Consider the following 15678-nt stretch of genomic DNA (forward strand, 5'->3'; position numbering starts at 1 on the left):
GTTGGATGTAGAAAACTGCTTTGCTCCCTCACATCTAATATCTCTTTATTTTAGGTATTGGCTCTTCTCCGATGAAGTTCCTGGCTTATTCATAGAGAAGGGGTGGGTGCATGATGGTATAGATTATAGTTTTACACCTCCAAATGAGGAGGAGGAAGAAGAGGAGGAGGAGGAGGAAGAAGAAGAAGAGGAGGAGGAAGATTACCAGCAAGGTAAGCTTGTTTACTTCACATCTTGTATAGGGGAAACAAGTGAAATGTCTGAAGTGTTGTGAATATCAAATATGAAATCCTTTTATTAGACTGGTGATGCTAGCCCAGATTTGTCTGTCTTTTGGGTTAGTCAATTTTGGTGGAACCATGTTCGTATCACTAGAAATTAAACCTTTTCATTCAGCTACATAGATACTATATATTGTATTTACGTTACAAATATTAAGTATTTACATTTAATATTCAACAACTGCTATATTCTTTAAAATAATCACTCATTAAATGTTTTTCTCTAGATAATGCTTTTCATTAGGATCTTTTCGTTCAGTCAGTTTATCTTTACGGTAGAATTTATATGGAAAAAAAGTGCTATAATCCAGGGAATTCAGATAAAATGCTGAAATAAATCATGTTGCAGTCTGTTATCTCCTACCCAAAAAAGCAAGCCAGATTGCCCTGTAGAAATCACAGTACAGTATCTTGTGAAATGCAGGTATACTGTCTCTGATAAATAAGACTCCCAATTTTGCACCATTTCTGTCTGACCTTTTACTTAGCGTTATGCATTTTCTTAAGGAAAATACTAATTTACGTGTTTTCCACACAAGTGCATGAACACACCTCCAGTATTTTTACTTTCCATGAATTACCTGTTCAGTCACTGGTATAATGATGCGGGTTTTCTGGATAAAATTGCAGCGATTGGAATTTAATTTACATTTAGTAAACAAACTGAAGAAGCATATCATTTAAATTTTACACACTTTATAGATAGCTAAAATATATTTTTCAACTGGCCAGAAGTAGTAAAATTGGAAAAAATTAATGGAGCACGTAGTGTAATTTTTAATGTTTTAATTCTTATAAATGAAGTTATTTGTTAAGATAGTATTAAATGTAGCTTGCTTCCTATAAATCCAATTAAAGAAACATACAAGGTTAAAAAGTGCACTAACACAATAAAGCTGTGCATGTAAACATCTATGCTTTCCCTGGATGGTTACAAAATAGCTTAATGAGGTGTAGTAAGGCTTTGCTTTAATGTATGTTAAAGTAGTGGTGGAAACTCTGCAAAAAAAAACTGTTTTGTTACTTATGTTTATAATGTTTACAGACACACAGGAAAACTTGGTGGAAGGCAGTGTTTTGAACACCCCACAAGGAATCCTGCATATTCCAGAAATACCTGTTGAGACGTCAGTACCGAAACAGGGACAGAACCTGTGGTGAGATGGTTTTTTCCCCCATACCTATCAACAAAAAAATTGGGTGGGGAATAATATTTGATGTATTTCTATTCTCATACCATCTATTCACGATTGAAATTTGGGTATTTAGACTTTTGGAAGAGTATTCAGAATGTTCTGGATGGCTATACACATGTTTACATTATTCCCTTTGGGAATAATGGATCATTATGCAGAATAGAAAAGAGTAAAAATTAATAATCTAAAGGAATTAAGCAAGAAAAAAGAATAACATCACTCACTGTATTTCCCTGTACTGTTTTGTCCTAAACCATCCTGGAACTCCATACATCCATCTATATAGTGTATTTTCTGAATGGGTATTTTTTGCCAGAAACTGGCAAAAAAAGCATAAATTATGATCGCAGAGCACTGCAACTAGTTGTAAAGTCATGGTCGCATTACCTGGGGATCTATGGCACAACATTTTATAATGGACAGAAATGGTTTACAGGCTCTATGTAGAACAATCATTCTGGGCCTGTTGTAATTTCAAATGGTTGTTAATTGATCGGTTGTAAGTCAAGAACTACTTGTAGTTTCATTGGCCATTACCATTTAATTGTTTTAGAAACTGATATATTTTGAAAACAGTTTATCATGCATTGAATTTGTAATAGATGGAAGCATAACAAAGATTCAAACTAGAATTAAAGAGAAGTTTCCGGTCAGTGAGAACAATTAATCAGTGAAAGGGCTCTCCTCCAGAGGTTGTGGGTGCTCCATTACTGGAGGTTTTTAAAATGAGATTGGACAGCCATTTGTCCAGAATGGTATGGGGTCTACTGCTTGAGCAGGGGGTTAGACTAGAAAACCTCCAATGTCCTGTCCAACTCTTTTTACCCTATATTCTGATTGGTGAGTGTTGTGTCATAGAATTGAAATCTAAAAATCTTTAATTAGAATGTTTGGTTTAAACAACTGTTGATTCAGAATTTTGACAAAATGTAGACCACAAGACCTTTCTTTTGAAGGATGTCAGAGATCTATTCCTGCTTGCAGAATGTTTTGTTGTCTGATTCTTTAAAGTCTTCATTTTTCCAGAGCTATGTATTTGTTTACCAGTAGAGGGCAGAAATAGTATAATTTGTCCAATGAAATAGGTGCCCAAATGCTGAGTTATGTGACTCTTAATTTTACTTCCAAAGGTCATTCAAATGCTGCATATCTAAAATAGTACAGGTAGCCTTCGATTTAAGATCATAATTGGGACTGGAATGTTGTTTACTAAATGATGCAGTTATAAAGTGAGATGTCGCAAGACTGCATCACTTAGTGACTGAAACCCAGGCAATTCCTGTTGCTGTCATTAAGTAAATTTTATGGCTAGCAATGCAGCACAAACGGAAAGTTTGGTGCACTTTGGCCCCTAAGTTGTTTTGGGCATTTATTTGGTGGTGGTTTTTTTGTTGTTGTTGTTGTTGTTGTTGTTGTTGTTGTGTGAAGCCATCCCCATATGACCCAGTAACCAGGCCTAATCAGCTTTGTCAGGTGTGGGAGCAAGAAGTTAGCTTGGGCAGTAGGGGTCAAAAGGGCATAGATGGAGAGATAGGTGAGTGGGGGAGCTGTAGTACTTCTGTGATCATAAGTGCAAGCAGTCTGCCAAGTGCTAGGATTTTGATCCCATGACCGTGGGGGCATGGGTATAACATGCGTTGTCAGTCCCTTCATTTAAAATTGTCATAACTTCAGTCACTGAATGAATGGTTATAAATCAAAGATTACCTGTAATCCAACACAGCAAAATTCATTGCAGTATTTTGTAAGACTTTAGTATTATAAAACTTTACATGGGTGTAAGCCATCGTATCCTTAAAACAGATGCAGAATTTTTTTGATAATACAGAAAACGTCGTAAGTGCCTAAATAAACAGTTGATCTAAAATAGTGAGATAGATTAGTAATTTTTCTGGCACAGTTAAAACATTTGTAATTCCAGGTCTTTTATTGTATTGCTGTCAGAGTGATGAACAAGTTATCCTGTCTTCCAGGTTTCTCTGTGACAGTCTGAAAGAGCTAGATGAACTGCTAGCCTGCTTGCATTCCCATGGGATAAGAGAGAGCCAGTTGAAAGATCGGTTACAGAACAGGTGAGGCTTCCTCTTCACTTGCTGCAAAACTATATGGCACTTGTATACACCTACTGAAAATAAAATGGATTTCTGAAATTGTTTGATGATTTTTGCCTTTATCTGTTAGTGAAATTCTATGGCTTTGTCACTTCAATGCCAGCAGCCTACATAATGTCAGTTTGGAAGAAGAAATGGTTTACTGGAAAGCTGATTGTTATTGTTTTGGGCTAATGTTTGCTTATGGGCAAAAGATTTGAAGAGTTTCATAATGGTGCTTCGAGTATAGATTAAGTTTTTCCAGAACTTTTTTAACAGCTATGGCTGTACAAAAAAGGATTAGCTTCTGCTTTCCAAAAGACATTTCATACTTTTTAGCAAGCTTGAATAAACAATTTAACTGAAGCGCTAGTATAAAATAACCTTTTGCAGGGCTGCAAAAACATTTAGAATTCCTAAGCGTCAGCATTTGATTTCTAGACCAAGCAGTACTTTGGTTACTCCATGCTTGCAGTATGGATCAGCTATAAATTTTCAGCTTATAGCATTATGCAGAACTTACGACCTACATCTCTTACTTGTTTCCACTCTGGCTCATGAAGATGGAAGTTATAGTTATCTTCTCCTCTCAGGTATCAAGATATCCTGCATTCCATTCATTTGGCTCGGAAACAGAACCCAGGTCTGAAGTTGTGTGATGGCAGCCAGGAATTGCTCAACTTCTTGCGCAGTGATCTTATTGAAGTTGCCACGCGGTTGCAGAAAGGCGGCCTGGGATACATCAGTGAGGGAGAATTTGAAGCCAGGGTGAGCAGTAGTACTGATGTAGACACATGGGAATATTTGAACAGAGTGTCCAATTCTAAAGTATAGGGAATGCCTTATTAATTCTAGATCTTGTATTCTGAACATCCCTTAAAATGTGCCTCTTTGTTCTGAAGCTCTTCTGGAGTGTTTTATTTTAAATACAGGTAGTTCTCACCTCACAACTATTTGTTTAGCAACCATTCAAGGAAGTAGAAGATTGAAATAGCACTTGAAATAGATAATATACCCATGTTCTATGGAAAGGTGACATGTTATTTGCAACAGCAAAGTTGGGTTTAAAATCGATAAAACACTGTAGTAGAGTAGTATCTAAAGTATGCTGAGTGCCATTTAGGAGTTTTAAAGTGCTGTTTTTTATTCAACATGTTTTACTATTAGAGCTTTGCCTAGAATACTGTAGCCCTATTTGCTTATGTGGTTGTTTTCTCATCTGACAAATGGAAGCAGAAGTATATGGATAAGAAATGGAAACTCCTGCACATGCTACAAACAAATGATAGCAATGTTTTTCTACTTAGGTCTGTTCATTGGAGAGCCTAAAAGATTTTGGCGAGTGTGTGATAGCTCTGCAGGCCAGCGTCATCAAGAAGTTCCTGCAAGGCTTCATGGCTCCCAAACAGAAGAGAAGAAAACATCAAGGGGAGGATGCTGTTGCCAAGGCTGAGGAAGTTGATGAAGAGAAGAGAGTAGCAGAAGAAGCCAAGGTCCTTTATTATTGTAGATATAAGCTAAACAACTCTGGACTGAAAAGGCAACAGAAGCCTGAACAGATTGCATGAACTTGTTGCTGCATGTATAGCTGTTTGAGCTTGAGTTATTGGTGTTACTTCATGGCAGGGCCTAAGAGAGGCTGCATCTTCTCCTCTCCGACTTAAAAAAAAAAAACCCAAAAACCCTCAAATGGAAAGCAGAAGCTGCTGTTCTTTGAGTCCGCTACAAAAACATTCAAAGCCTATAATTTATGAAAGGCTGTCATTCTTGTCTAAGATCAGTGTTTCCGAGTAGACATGAGTACCATCTAACATCATGAGATGATCATTCTTTGTGGTCATTTTCATTATATTTTTAAAGGAGAGACTTCCTTAAGAAATGGACACCATTTTCAACATATGAAAAGTACAATCTTTGTTTCAAATTTACAAACTCTTGTCTGCCTTTCAAAATGACTCCTGATTATTTTTATTCTAGAAGTCTCCATTGAGAACAGCTGCTTCTTTTTGGCTGTTGTTTGCTACTGTATAGTTGTCCGGCTTGTATGTTGTCATCTGTTTCTCCTCTTCCCTTATTTGGCCAGTGTTGTGACTGATGTTTACATGACCAAATACATTGTCTTGCTGCCAAGAGAATGGAGGCTATACTATAGATTAGAAAGAATCAATGCAGCCAGGCCTGAGGGACAAAATGTTACCAACTTAACTGCCCTTTTCATTGTAGTTCCATGGCTGCAAATGTTTTTTGTCCTTTAACGTCTGATGCATATGGTAGATTAAGGTAAAGGTTCCCCTCACACATATGTGCTAGTCATTCCCGACTCTAGGGAGCGGTACTCATCTCCATTTCAAAGCCGAAGAGCCAGCAATGTCCAAAGACGTCTCTGTGGTCATGTGGCCAGCATGACTAAACGCTAAAGGTGCATGGAATGCTGTTACCTTCCCACCAAAGGTGGTCCCTATTTTTCTACTTGCATTTTTTACGTGCTTTCGAACTGCTAGGTTGGCAGAAGCTGGGACACATAACAGGAGCTCACCCTGTTACACGGCACTAGGGATTCGAACTGCTGATCTTTTGATCAACAAGCTCAGCATCTTAGCCACTGAGCCACCGCGTCCCTTAGGATAGATTACAGGACACTATAAATTGCTTCTCTGGGCTAGTGAATTTGTACTATGCCATTAAGTGGTCCCTTACCTTACTTTTGAATTTGTTTGCCTTTTGGCTATTCACCCAAGTCTTGATATCCTTGTTCCTCTCTCCTCTAAGGCCTAACATACTGAAACCTTCAGATTGATACTGTGATCCTAGGGGGATACCACTGACCCTTACTTTATAGGAAAGTCATCCTGAGTGCATTGATTCTTTTTCCAGTTCGGGGAAGCAAAAGCTGCCAAGAACTTCAAGTTTTCTTTGGCCCAGTATGACAGCACCAAATCTCTAGGAGTGGGTCTTTGGAAAGCTAATGTGTCTGAGAAGCAAGCATTCTGGGGGGGAAAAGACTATAATCCTGGCTACTTCTCGATCCAGGTCTATCCCAATGAGCAATGAGGAGGGAATTCTAGACTGGTGTGAAATTTTGTTTTCTTAGCCCTCCGGTTTACTCGGCATTTCCTTGGATTCAGTGGGAGGGGAATGTGCAACTCTGCAGAAATAGATGGTTTTATTTGGCTCCTGAACTGCTATTAACAGCAGAGCTCAGCCGTTTCTTCTGACATTCAGTTCCCTTTACTAGGAGATTATTAATTCAGGTGCCCTAAGATTTGCCCATGTTATCTTTTCTATTTAATGCAGTAACAGGTTTATATCTATAGAGAGGGATGCATATCCTCTAAGTAGCCATTAATTGGAAGTTTATTTGAATTTGCTCGTTTCCATGTTCTTTGCTTGTGATAGAACTGCAAAGCAATTAGCACCTGAGCATAGTTATTCAAAAGATCCTTGTGTTTGAGCATCTTTATTTGACGCTGGTGGCCACTGGTGCTGCTTGTCCACCATGTTTTACCTCCGTTGTTATAGTGCTGTTATATATGTTGTCATATACAGTGTGTTGTCCAAGGTCTCCGCTAGAGGGCAGCCTAGCAAGTCCTTGCCTCCCCAGCTGTCCCTAGAGTTAACAGCTAAAGTTCTACTGTTTGTTTCCCTTTGATGGGCAAGAATTTAGTTCAGATTTCAAAGTCAAGAATGCAGCTGGTTTCAAGCTATGAGTTGAAGCTCCATGAGTTATGAGCTTCTGAGGCTGTGGGGAAGAAGAATTTTTAGTAGTGCCTAAAAGATAGCTGCTGTGAATTCTAGGGAATGATCACAAAATGCCTTCCAATTGCTGGGAGTTTGGCCCTAAGGTCCTTGTTCTACTCTTAGGTTGCTTCAGCTGTGGAGAAATGGAAAGTGGCAATCCGTGAGGCACAAACCTTCTCACGTATGCACGTGCTGCTTGGTATGTTGGATGCCTGCATCAAGTGGGACATGTCTGCAGAAAATGCCAGATGCAAAGTGTGTCGCAAGAAAGGTGGGTATTCCAGACTTTGAATCAACTGCTAGAGTTCTAATATTGTCAAAGCCTTGAAAGGAAAATATCCTCTGAAAACATAAAGCGATTGCCCTCCAAGTCCCCAGAACAAGATATAGGTACCCATTGTTCTATTTTTTTCAGGTTTTCATTATGTTTTTGTCCCTCAAGGAGCTTAAGTGTACAGTATACATTGGGATAGGAAGCTTTTTTGACTACTTGATCCAACATTCTATTTGGAGTTTTGAAAACATTGTGTGATTGTGCAATACACAATGGCTCCTATAGTGAGTAAACTAGTGAGTTTCTACCTGCAATCACCTGGCTCCCCAGGATACCTTTTAACTCTCAGCTTTTTTCTTTTTTTAGTAGATGGGCAGATTTCCCAAGAATTGAACTACAGCCATCCACCGAGGACAATCCTGTCAAAGGCTGTTCTCCAACATACTTGCTTGTTTATTTCTCTTCTTTGTTCTTTGAATTACCAAATTGTTTTTGCCCTGTTCCCTCAGGTGAGGATGACAAACTCATCCTGTGTGATGAATGCAACAAAGCTTTCCACCTGTTTTGCCTGAGACCAGCCCTCTATGACATCCCAGAAGGAGAATGGCAGTGCCCTGCTTGCCAGCCCTCAGTGGCCAGGCGGAGCTCTCGGGGCAGGTAAGACCTCTTTGGTTTGCAGGTGCCTTTCACAGAAAGGCACTTCATTTGAACATATTTGCCCATATCCTCTTACTCTATATTAGGTTCACTGAACTGGGTGTAGCAGGATTTGTATGCCATTCCTAGCTATTTTGGACATGGCATTATAGCTTTTGTTTTTAAAATAAACAGGCATTGCAAAATATATATATATATATACTGTTAGTTGAGTGCATTTGTTATTTTGGCTGCTGCTTAGGCCAGCCCGTCTTCACTAGATATAACATGGAATGCAAACATGAAGCCTGCTGGGGACAGAGACTATGGTACAGTCCTGTGGAACGGCTGTGTGGGGAAAGCAGAATTTTAACTATCAAATCTTTCCTCTAGAAACTATGCTGAAGATTCAGTTGAAGAGGAGAGTGAAACTAATGAAGATGAATCTGAGGAAGATGATGATGATGGGGAGGAAGAAGAGGAAGAAGGCTATGAGGTTGCTGGATTAAAATGTACGTTATACTGAAATGAAAGGGCAAGAGGGATTGGACAGGTTCCTATCTTGTTAGTTTAATACAGAGGCTCTTTCCTGTTTCCCACACTCTAAACTGCAGTCAATGCATGTCTTATTAGCAGTCCTGAGCTAGGAAGGTGCTGCTGATAGTTTCTGGATCAGTTTTCTGATTTGTGATAGTTCCACGTTGCTTGAAAAGTAACCAAAAATAGGTATCACTTCCAGGGAGGAGAATGAGAAGTGAACAGTGGGCACTTTGTCTTTTAAGTCAGTGTGTAATTGCAGTAAATCTACCACAACTTCAGACATTAAATTGCAGAGCCTTCTTAACTTAAAGAACCTAAAACTAGAATAGTTTAAAAAGGAAGGTTCAAATTTCTGGGAATCATGTAATTAGCATTTTGTTATTGCCAAACTTTGAAAACTGTAATTGGATTGTTGCAGAGTGTCCTTGATCAAAGTGGACTTATTCTGTGGATCCAGAATCATTCCAGTTTTTTTCTGAGATAGAGATAGATAAATCAAGTGCAAGGTAATTTTCAGGTCAGTGGCACACAAAATCCGAATCCTGTGACAACATGCAGGCCTTATAAGAGGTTCAGAAATGCCACCACTGTGAAGTTCATAACACTATATTATGGCATTGCAGTAATTATCTAGGCAGGCCAATGTCTTTGTAACATTCCTTATTGGCATGGAACTCTGAAAGTCAAAAAGAAAATTTTTCATATCAAAATTTAGCCCTTACTATGTATGCCAGAACTATGCCTCACGCAAAAATAAAACTGTCTACTGCCTCCAGATACCTGTGAAAAAAGCTTAAGTCTTAATACTGATCAGTCTGAAGTACTTGTATTCTGGGGTTCAGTCCTTACTGCTTCCTGTAACAGTTTCATAGGTAGGTCATAATTATTTCCTCGTTAGGAAATGAAGCCCAGGAGAAAGAGACCCAAAGAAACAGACCCTATTGATGTCTGAGGGACAGTGTGAATCCAGCTTTCAGAGTGGCCCCTACTCTGGTCGGACCTGGTTCCCATTCAGAGCTCTCAGCATGTGAGCTTCTGCTTATAATTGCTGTCTAGATTTTTGTGGAGCCCTTTCCAATCTTGAAAGAATGCTCATCTATTACAAGTATTTATGTCTGCTTTTGAAGTTTGTTCAGGCTCCTTCCTGCCGGCCCGGCCAGGCCCAGGTGAGTGCCACTGTCACTAAAAATAAAGCCTGCACCACAGCCACAGCTTTATGAGGCATTTAATTGGGAAAGGTCATGATGGAGAAATCTTTCATTTTGGCAGAGTCCTGTTTAATCCTTGGTACAGCGTTGATCCAAAGTATTCTCATAGAGAATGTTGGACTGCCAGATATTTAGCACATGTTGCACTCTTAACATAAGGGGACGCAACCCTTAAACAGATGGTGTCCGTAACAGAAATAACTGCTGTATTGGACAGTGATGAATGAAAATTGTACCCTATTAAGTGTCTTTTCTGCTGTGGATTGAAAACTTGCTGTGAAGGTTGATTCTCCTTCATTACTGGGGGGGGAAAAAACCAGCATCCGCCACTTGACATAAAATAGTCAGTAAGAGTATTTACTGCAATGAAGTTCTATTGTTCAAACTGTCTCCTTGTCAGCTGGCAGGAGAAATCCAATACTCAGTGCATGCTGCTGAGGGGGCTTAGCAGCTGCCTTAACCCACTGTGTGGGCCACTTATGAATGCTTGGAATGATACTTAGCTCAGCCAATCACTCTTTTCTGGTGAACATATGATCAGCAGAGAAATGAAAGCAAAGAGTCTCTGGGGCATCATGCAAACCTGCTCTTGACTTCTAGCATTGAGGTCTGATCACAGGAGCCAGCTGAATTAGAGAGCTTTTGCATTGTCAACAGCGTGCCCTTTTGAGTCGAGTCAGGATGAGCAGGAGTGGAAAAATGGGGAGGGAAGCAGAGGGATAGCCCAACAGTTGAATGCTTTAGACCATGTAATCATTTTAATTGAATTGTGTATAAAAACATCCTTGATATCTCAAGTTTGTTTTGGGATCAGGAATGAAGAAACTTAAATTGATTGCATGTGTTTCTATCTTGGGAGAATGAGAGAGAAAAAGGACCAGTGTTTAAATAGGTTTTATAACGGGTTGGTTTTTTTTACTGGTCATTTGTTTCCTATTAATTAGCAACACTTATTCCTGGTAATAAGAATATCTGGAAATAGCAGGCAGTGCCTTAGGAGTAGCTTGGACTCTTTCCTGGGCACAATGACTGGTTGTATGCCATTACCTTTCTGCCACTCCTCCAGTATTAAATCATTCCACCCTTTCTCTGATTTACAGTAAGACCCAGGAAAGCAGCCAAGGGGAAGCAAGGTGGCATAGCGGCAGATCCTCCAAAGCGGGGCAGGCACCAAGGCAAGAAGCGAACACTCCATGCCACTCGAGCGTCCCGACAGCAGGCTGCACCTGTCACTGAAACTGACATTGATGAGCTGGTAAGAGCTACGAATCTCTAGATAACATTTTTAGTAGTTAAAAGCAGAACAGGTATTCATCCTGCCTTCCTTTACCTAAGAAGCTCTTCCCTATGTACGGTGTTAAGCATCTTACCTGATGTATGTCTCTCCCCCTCCCCCCCAGGATTACCTGCTTCTCCCCGCTCCTTCCTTACTTGATTAGTGTTTAAAAGCTTTTAAATAGCTATGAGTCTCTAGGAAGTGCTGAGGCATGGAAGCTCATTGATATGCTGGCAATGCAAAACACATCACTTCCAAGGCAGCTCTTAAGGACATTTGTTGCCTGTGCAGACTGCCTGCCAAAAATTAATTCAGCTATCTTACATTTCACTTGACATTTAAAAGAAGAAAACGTTGGGCCTTCATTTGAGAATTATTCTCTTCCCTACCCGTCTCCTGAAGTCTTGGATGGCTGAAACTGCAGCAATAGAACTTAGCCCCACAAAAATGGAGGAGTTACCAGCTTCCACTTAGGAGATGCTATGCTGTACAGAGTGGTTTGTGGTATGGGTCATATTTGCCTCCTTTTGTTTTGTTTTGTTTTGTTTTGTTTTTTTGTTTGTTTTGTTTTGTTTTGTTTTTTGTTTTTTTGTATTAGAAAAGCAAGTTTATAAATTCTTGCCCAGGTACAGTTTAGCATAAATCCTGTCTCTTGCTTCTTCTCTCTTGAGCATATTTCCCCTGCCATGATGCCAAGGAGGTAATTTTTCTCCCATCAGTTGTGCCACTTAAGAGGAGGCCTTCTGCGCCAGGAGGGCAAGGAGCTTGCCAGGGCCCTTGCTTTTGTCCTTCCTATACTGGTATCTGGTGTCAGGAACATTGCTATCCCAGTTCTTCAGGCTGTTTCCTTGTTGCGCTGCATGCTATGCACTACAAGTGAGCCTTGGCTCCCACCCACCAGTGTCTTGTTTGCTGGTGCCCTTCCTTGACTACCTGAAAGCCCTTTGAAGAAGCTTGCTGCCCCGAAGAATCACTGGGCTGCCTCAGAGGTATCTTGCTGGTTTTCTGATTAGGGTTCCAAACCTGAAACTCAAGCTAGGATGGAGGCATTCTTTGGCTGGCCCATCAAAGCTGCAGCAGCTGCCTGGTTTGTTTCATGCTTATTGCTGGTAGGATAGCAAGTCTTGAAAGTCTTTGTAGAATGGTTTCTGCACTGTTTGCGGCATTGGCGTTCTCCCACCCCCACCCCCGCGCTTTTTAATAAAAAGCTTTGCCAAGCTTCCCATAGACAGACTGCTCTCCCCAGCTAGGAGCTCCTGGGCAGATTGCCAGTAATATGTTCTTGTCACCAGACACATTTTGTTTCATTGGGGTTCTGCCATACATCGTGAAGAAATCAATTCTTGTATGGTTTGAATCTGTGCTGTTCTGTTTTTCCTTTCTGACTGTCTTTGTAACACAGGTGCTTCAGACAAAGAAGATGTCTCGCAGGCAGACCCTGGAAATGCAAAAATGCGAGGAAATCCTAAATAAACTTGTCAAGTACCGGTTTAGCTGGCCTTTCAGGTGAGGCTTCAGGAAGAAATGGCAGGTTCCCATGCCTACCCGTGTATGCACAAACAGGGATAAGGTGCATCAGAGAGCCTCTTCTCTCCCTCCCCCCCCCCTCCCTCCAGTTTGTGGTCTGTGTCTTCTGCCTATTTTGTGCTAGTGGGCAGTTGAAAGAAACACGGATCATTCTTAACAGCCTCCCTCCAACTTGAGAAAGTGAATCCTGTGTTTTTCACACTTTAAAATGTGTACACTTTAATTCCTAAAATACCCAAACCAGCAGCCACATGTCTTAAAATTACCAATGTAAAACACTCTACTCTGAATCATAGCATCCCAACTTGATACTTGATTTAGAATAATCATTTGTGTGGGTACTCTGGCAGACAGGAAGGACCTCTTTGCATCCATGCAATTTGAGTGGGAATAATGGGTTAAAGAAAGTGCTTTATCACATAGTTAACACCACATATAGTAATATAAGGGCATATGCCAAACAGATAACTCCTTTTTCAGAGGTGGAGTACTCTCTTTTAACCACACTAGGTAGACACTATGGCTTACCTCCTATTCTTTAACTCTCTAGAGTTTGGGATTATATTTTGGCTGGATGGTAATAGCTTTTTCTGAGTACATAGTGTGTTAAACGTCAGTGTGATAAGATGGGGATGTGTGGATAGTATGCCAGTGTCAGAAGCAAAAAAGAAACTAAAAACAGAAGCCTAGCACTTGGTTATTGTAGATGATGCCCTAACTGACATTTGGCATTATTTTGTCAGGGAGCCAGTAACCACAGAAGAGGCAGAAGATTATTTTGAAGTGATCAGCAGCCCCATGGACTTCCAGACAATGCAGAGCAAGTGCTCCTGTGGCAGCTACCGGTCTGTGCAGGATTTTCTCTCTGATATGAAGCAGGTCTTTGCCAATGCCGAGCAATACAACCAGAACGGCAGCCATGTCCTTACATGCCTGGAGAAGACGGAACAATGTTTGATAGACATGTTACACAAACATCTGCCTGGCCACACATACATGCGCCGGAAACGCAAGCGATCCTTGGTCCAGCCTGGTCAGGAATTCGGGGAGGCCGATGGGGACAGCGATGAGTACATGAGGGGGCGCAGGAGGAGGAAATGAAGGGCCCCGGATGGGACACTCTCGGAGCAGGTCTCAGCAGGATCCGCTGCCCTGATGGAGTTCAGAGGTGGAAGCTGCTCAGCTTCACACTGTCCTCCCCCACCCCATTCCTCTCACCAGCTTTCCCGTGGGCTTGTTCTAATTGCTGTCAGCAACTAATCAACCAGCTGTCAACAGAAAAGTTGGATTTCTGATTCCTCAACTGTGCACATAGTTTGTGCAAATTAAGGAGACTCGAGGGACGTGGGGATGAGTGGATGGAACCACTTCCAGCTGGGGATGGTGCGGGTTTTATCTGAAGGAGAGCTGCCATCTTCCTCCTCTCAATTTGTCCTAAGGGCAAGTGGGAGAAATGAGCTGCCAGTGCCACGTGTGTATTTATAACCTCCTACCCCACAAGCCCTCTCCATCTCCCCCCTGAGGAAGCCACCTTTTAGAACGGGCAAGCACTTACCTTTCTTAGGCAGTCACCTTTCACCAGCATCTTTATGCAGGCCAGCTTTTGGGGTGCTTATCATTCTCCAGCCTCTCGATGTGGGCAGCAGGGAGAGTTGTTTCCTCCTCGCAGCACTTCCTGGCGCCAGGTGCGCAAGAACAAACAGAGTGTCATAAAACCCAGAGTTTGGGGAAAGGACACTGGTTCTAACTTTATAAATCTTTTTGCTAGTTAAGGAAAGATTCTCCTGTCCAGCAGTGATCTTGTATAAAAACAAACACCGTGTAAGATAAAGTCGCCTTGACTTTGATGTGCATTGTACAGTTTATATGAGGATGTGTTTGCTTTATATTCCTCCCCTCTATAACTCACTCGTTTTTTTCTTAGAGAAAGTAGTTGGAGCTGACCCAGGAAATCCGTCAGGATTGTACACTCTGTAGACTTGTTCTTGTCTCCTTTTATAGTCATATCGCCTCTAACCTGTCTCATCTCCGCCTTCCATTGCTGGGTTCCAGATCAGGCCGAAAGAGAGTCTGACCTTGCACACTAATGGCCCAGCCAGAGACAGGGGTGTGTGGAAGGGGTCCCTTGGAAGCCTGGGCTACCTCATGAAGATTTTGTTCAGTTGAGGATTTCTGTTCGGCTTTCTGTCATTTCAAGACATACGTGTTTTTTGTTTTGTTTTGTTTTTTTTTTTTTTTGTTTTTTTTGTTTTTTAGCTTTGTATTGGAAGCCGTAGGGCTGTGAGAAGATGGGAGTTTTCATTCTTTGAAATGAATCCTATCTCTCCAGCTTCTCTTTGCTGGAGCGAGGAGTATGTGATACCTAATAATCATAGCCTGGCATTATATCCTTATCTTTTGGATTAACGCTTTTGAATTATTCCTACCACAAGAGCATCATCAGGTCTCCCAAGGCCCCTTTTTGCTACCAACATCGATCAATTCGATCCACCCCTCCTTTTCCCTCTCCCATCTATTACTTTGTTATTTTCCCAACTTCTACACAATGGGACATTTTTGGACTATTTTTTTTTTAAAAAAAGTTGTTTGGGGGAGGGGGATCTGCTAAGGGCTGTACTTGTAATAAATTGGAAATACAAAAACCGAATTTGTTTTTCTGCCTGCTTGAAGGTTCAGATCCTCCTCATATACTTGCTAGCCTGAAGACTTCAAAGTTGAGGGTCTTATTTTATAACTTTTTTTTTTTTTTACTTATTGTACATTTCTGGATAGGAGAATTCTAAAGCTGGCAAAGCTGAAGCTTCCAATATTCAGGTAAATGCATTTTAGTTATTTGGACACCTAACCTGAAATCCTAGAGGAACGTTGTCCATGGGGTCACGATGAATCGGACACAACTTCGCGACTAACAA

General features: G+C 40.9%; 1 protein-coding gene across 1 annotated transcript in view; it reads left to right on the forward strand.

The window, feature by feature from the left end:
* Positions 1-15413, forward strand: part of BAZ1B (bromodomain adjacent to zinc finger domain 1B) — a 32402-nt gene extending 16989 nt beyond the window's left edge. Inside the window, exons 9-19 of the mRNA XM_070932126.1 lie at positions 55-212; positions 1327-1438; positions 3451-3549; positions 4161-4335; positions 4875-5060; positions 7429-7576; positions 8089-8236; positions 8609-8727; positions 11064-11218; positions 12642-12745; positions 13510-15413. Of these exons, the coding sequence (XP_070788227.1) occupies positions 55-212; positions 1327-1438; positions 3451-3549; positions 4161-4335; positions 4875-5060; positions 7429-7576; positions 8089-8236; positions 8609-8727; positions 11064-11218; positions 12642-12745; positions 13510-13867 (1762 nt within the window). The 3' untranslated portion in view covers positions 13868-15413. The remainder of the gene's footprint in view (positions 1-54; positions 213-1326; positions 1439-3450; positions 3550-4160; positions 4336-4874; positions 5061-7428; positions 7577-8088; positions 8237-8608; positions 8728-11063; positions 11219-12641; positions 12746-13509) is intronic.
* Positions 15414-15678: the final 265 nt, after the last annotated feature.

This window comes from Pituophis catenifer, unplaced genomic scaffold, assembly GCF_029215685.1.
Source record: "Pituophis catenifer annectens isolate HBS135680 unplaced genomic scaffold, rPitCat1.0.hap2 SCAF_1, whole genome shotgun sequence".
Lineage (NCBI taxonomy): Eukaryota > Metazoa > Chordata > Lepidosauria > Squamata > Colubridae > Pituophis > Pituophis catenifer.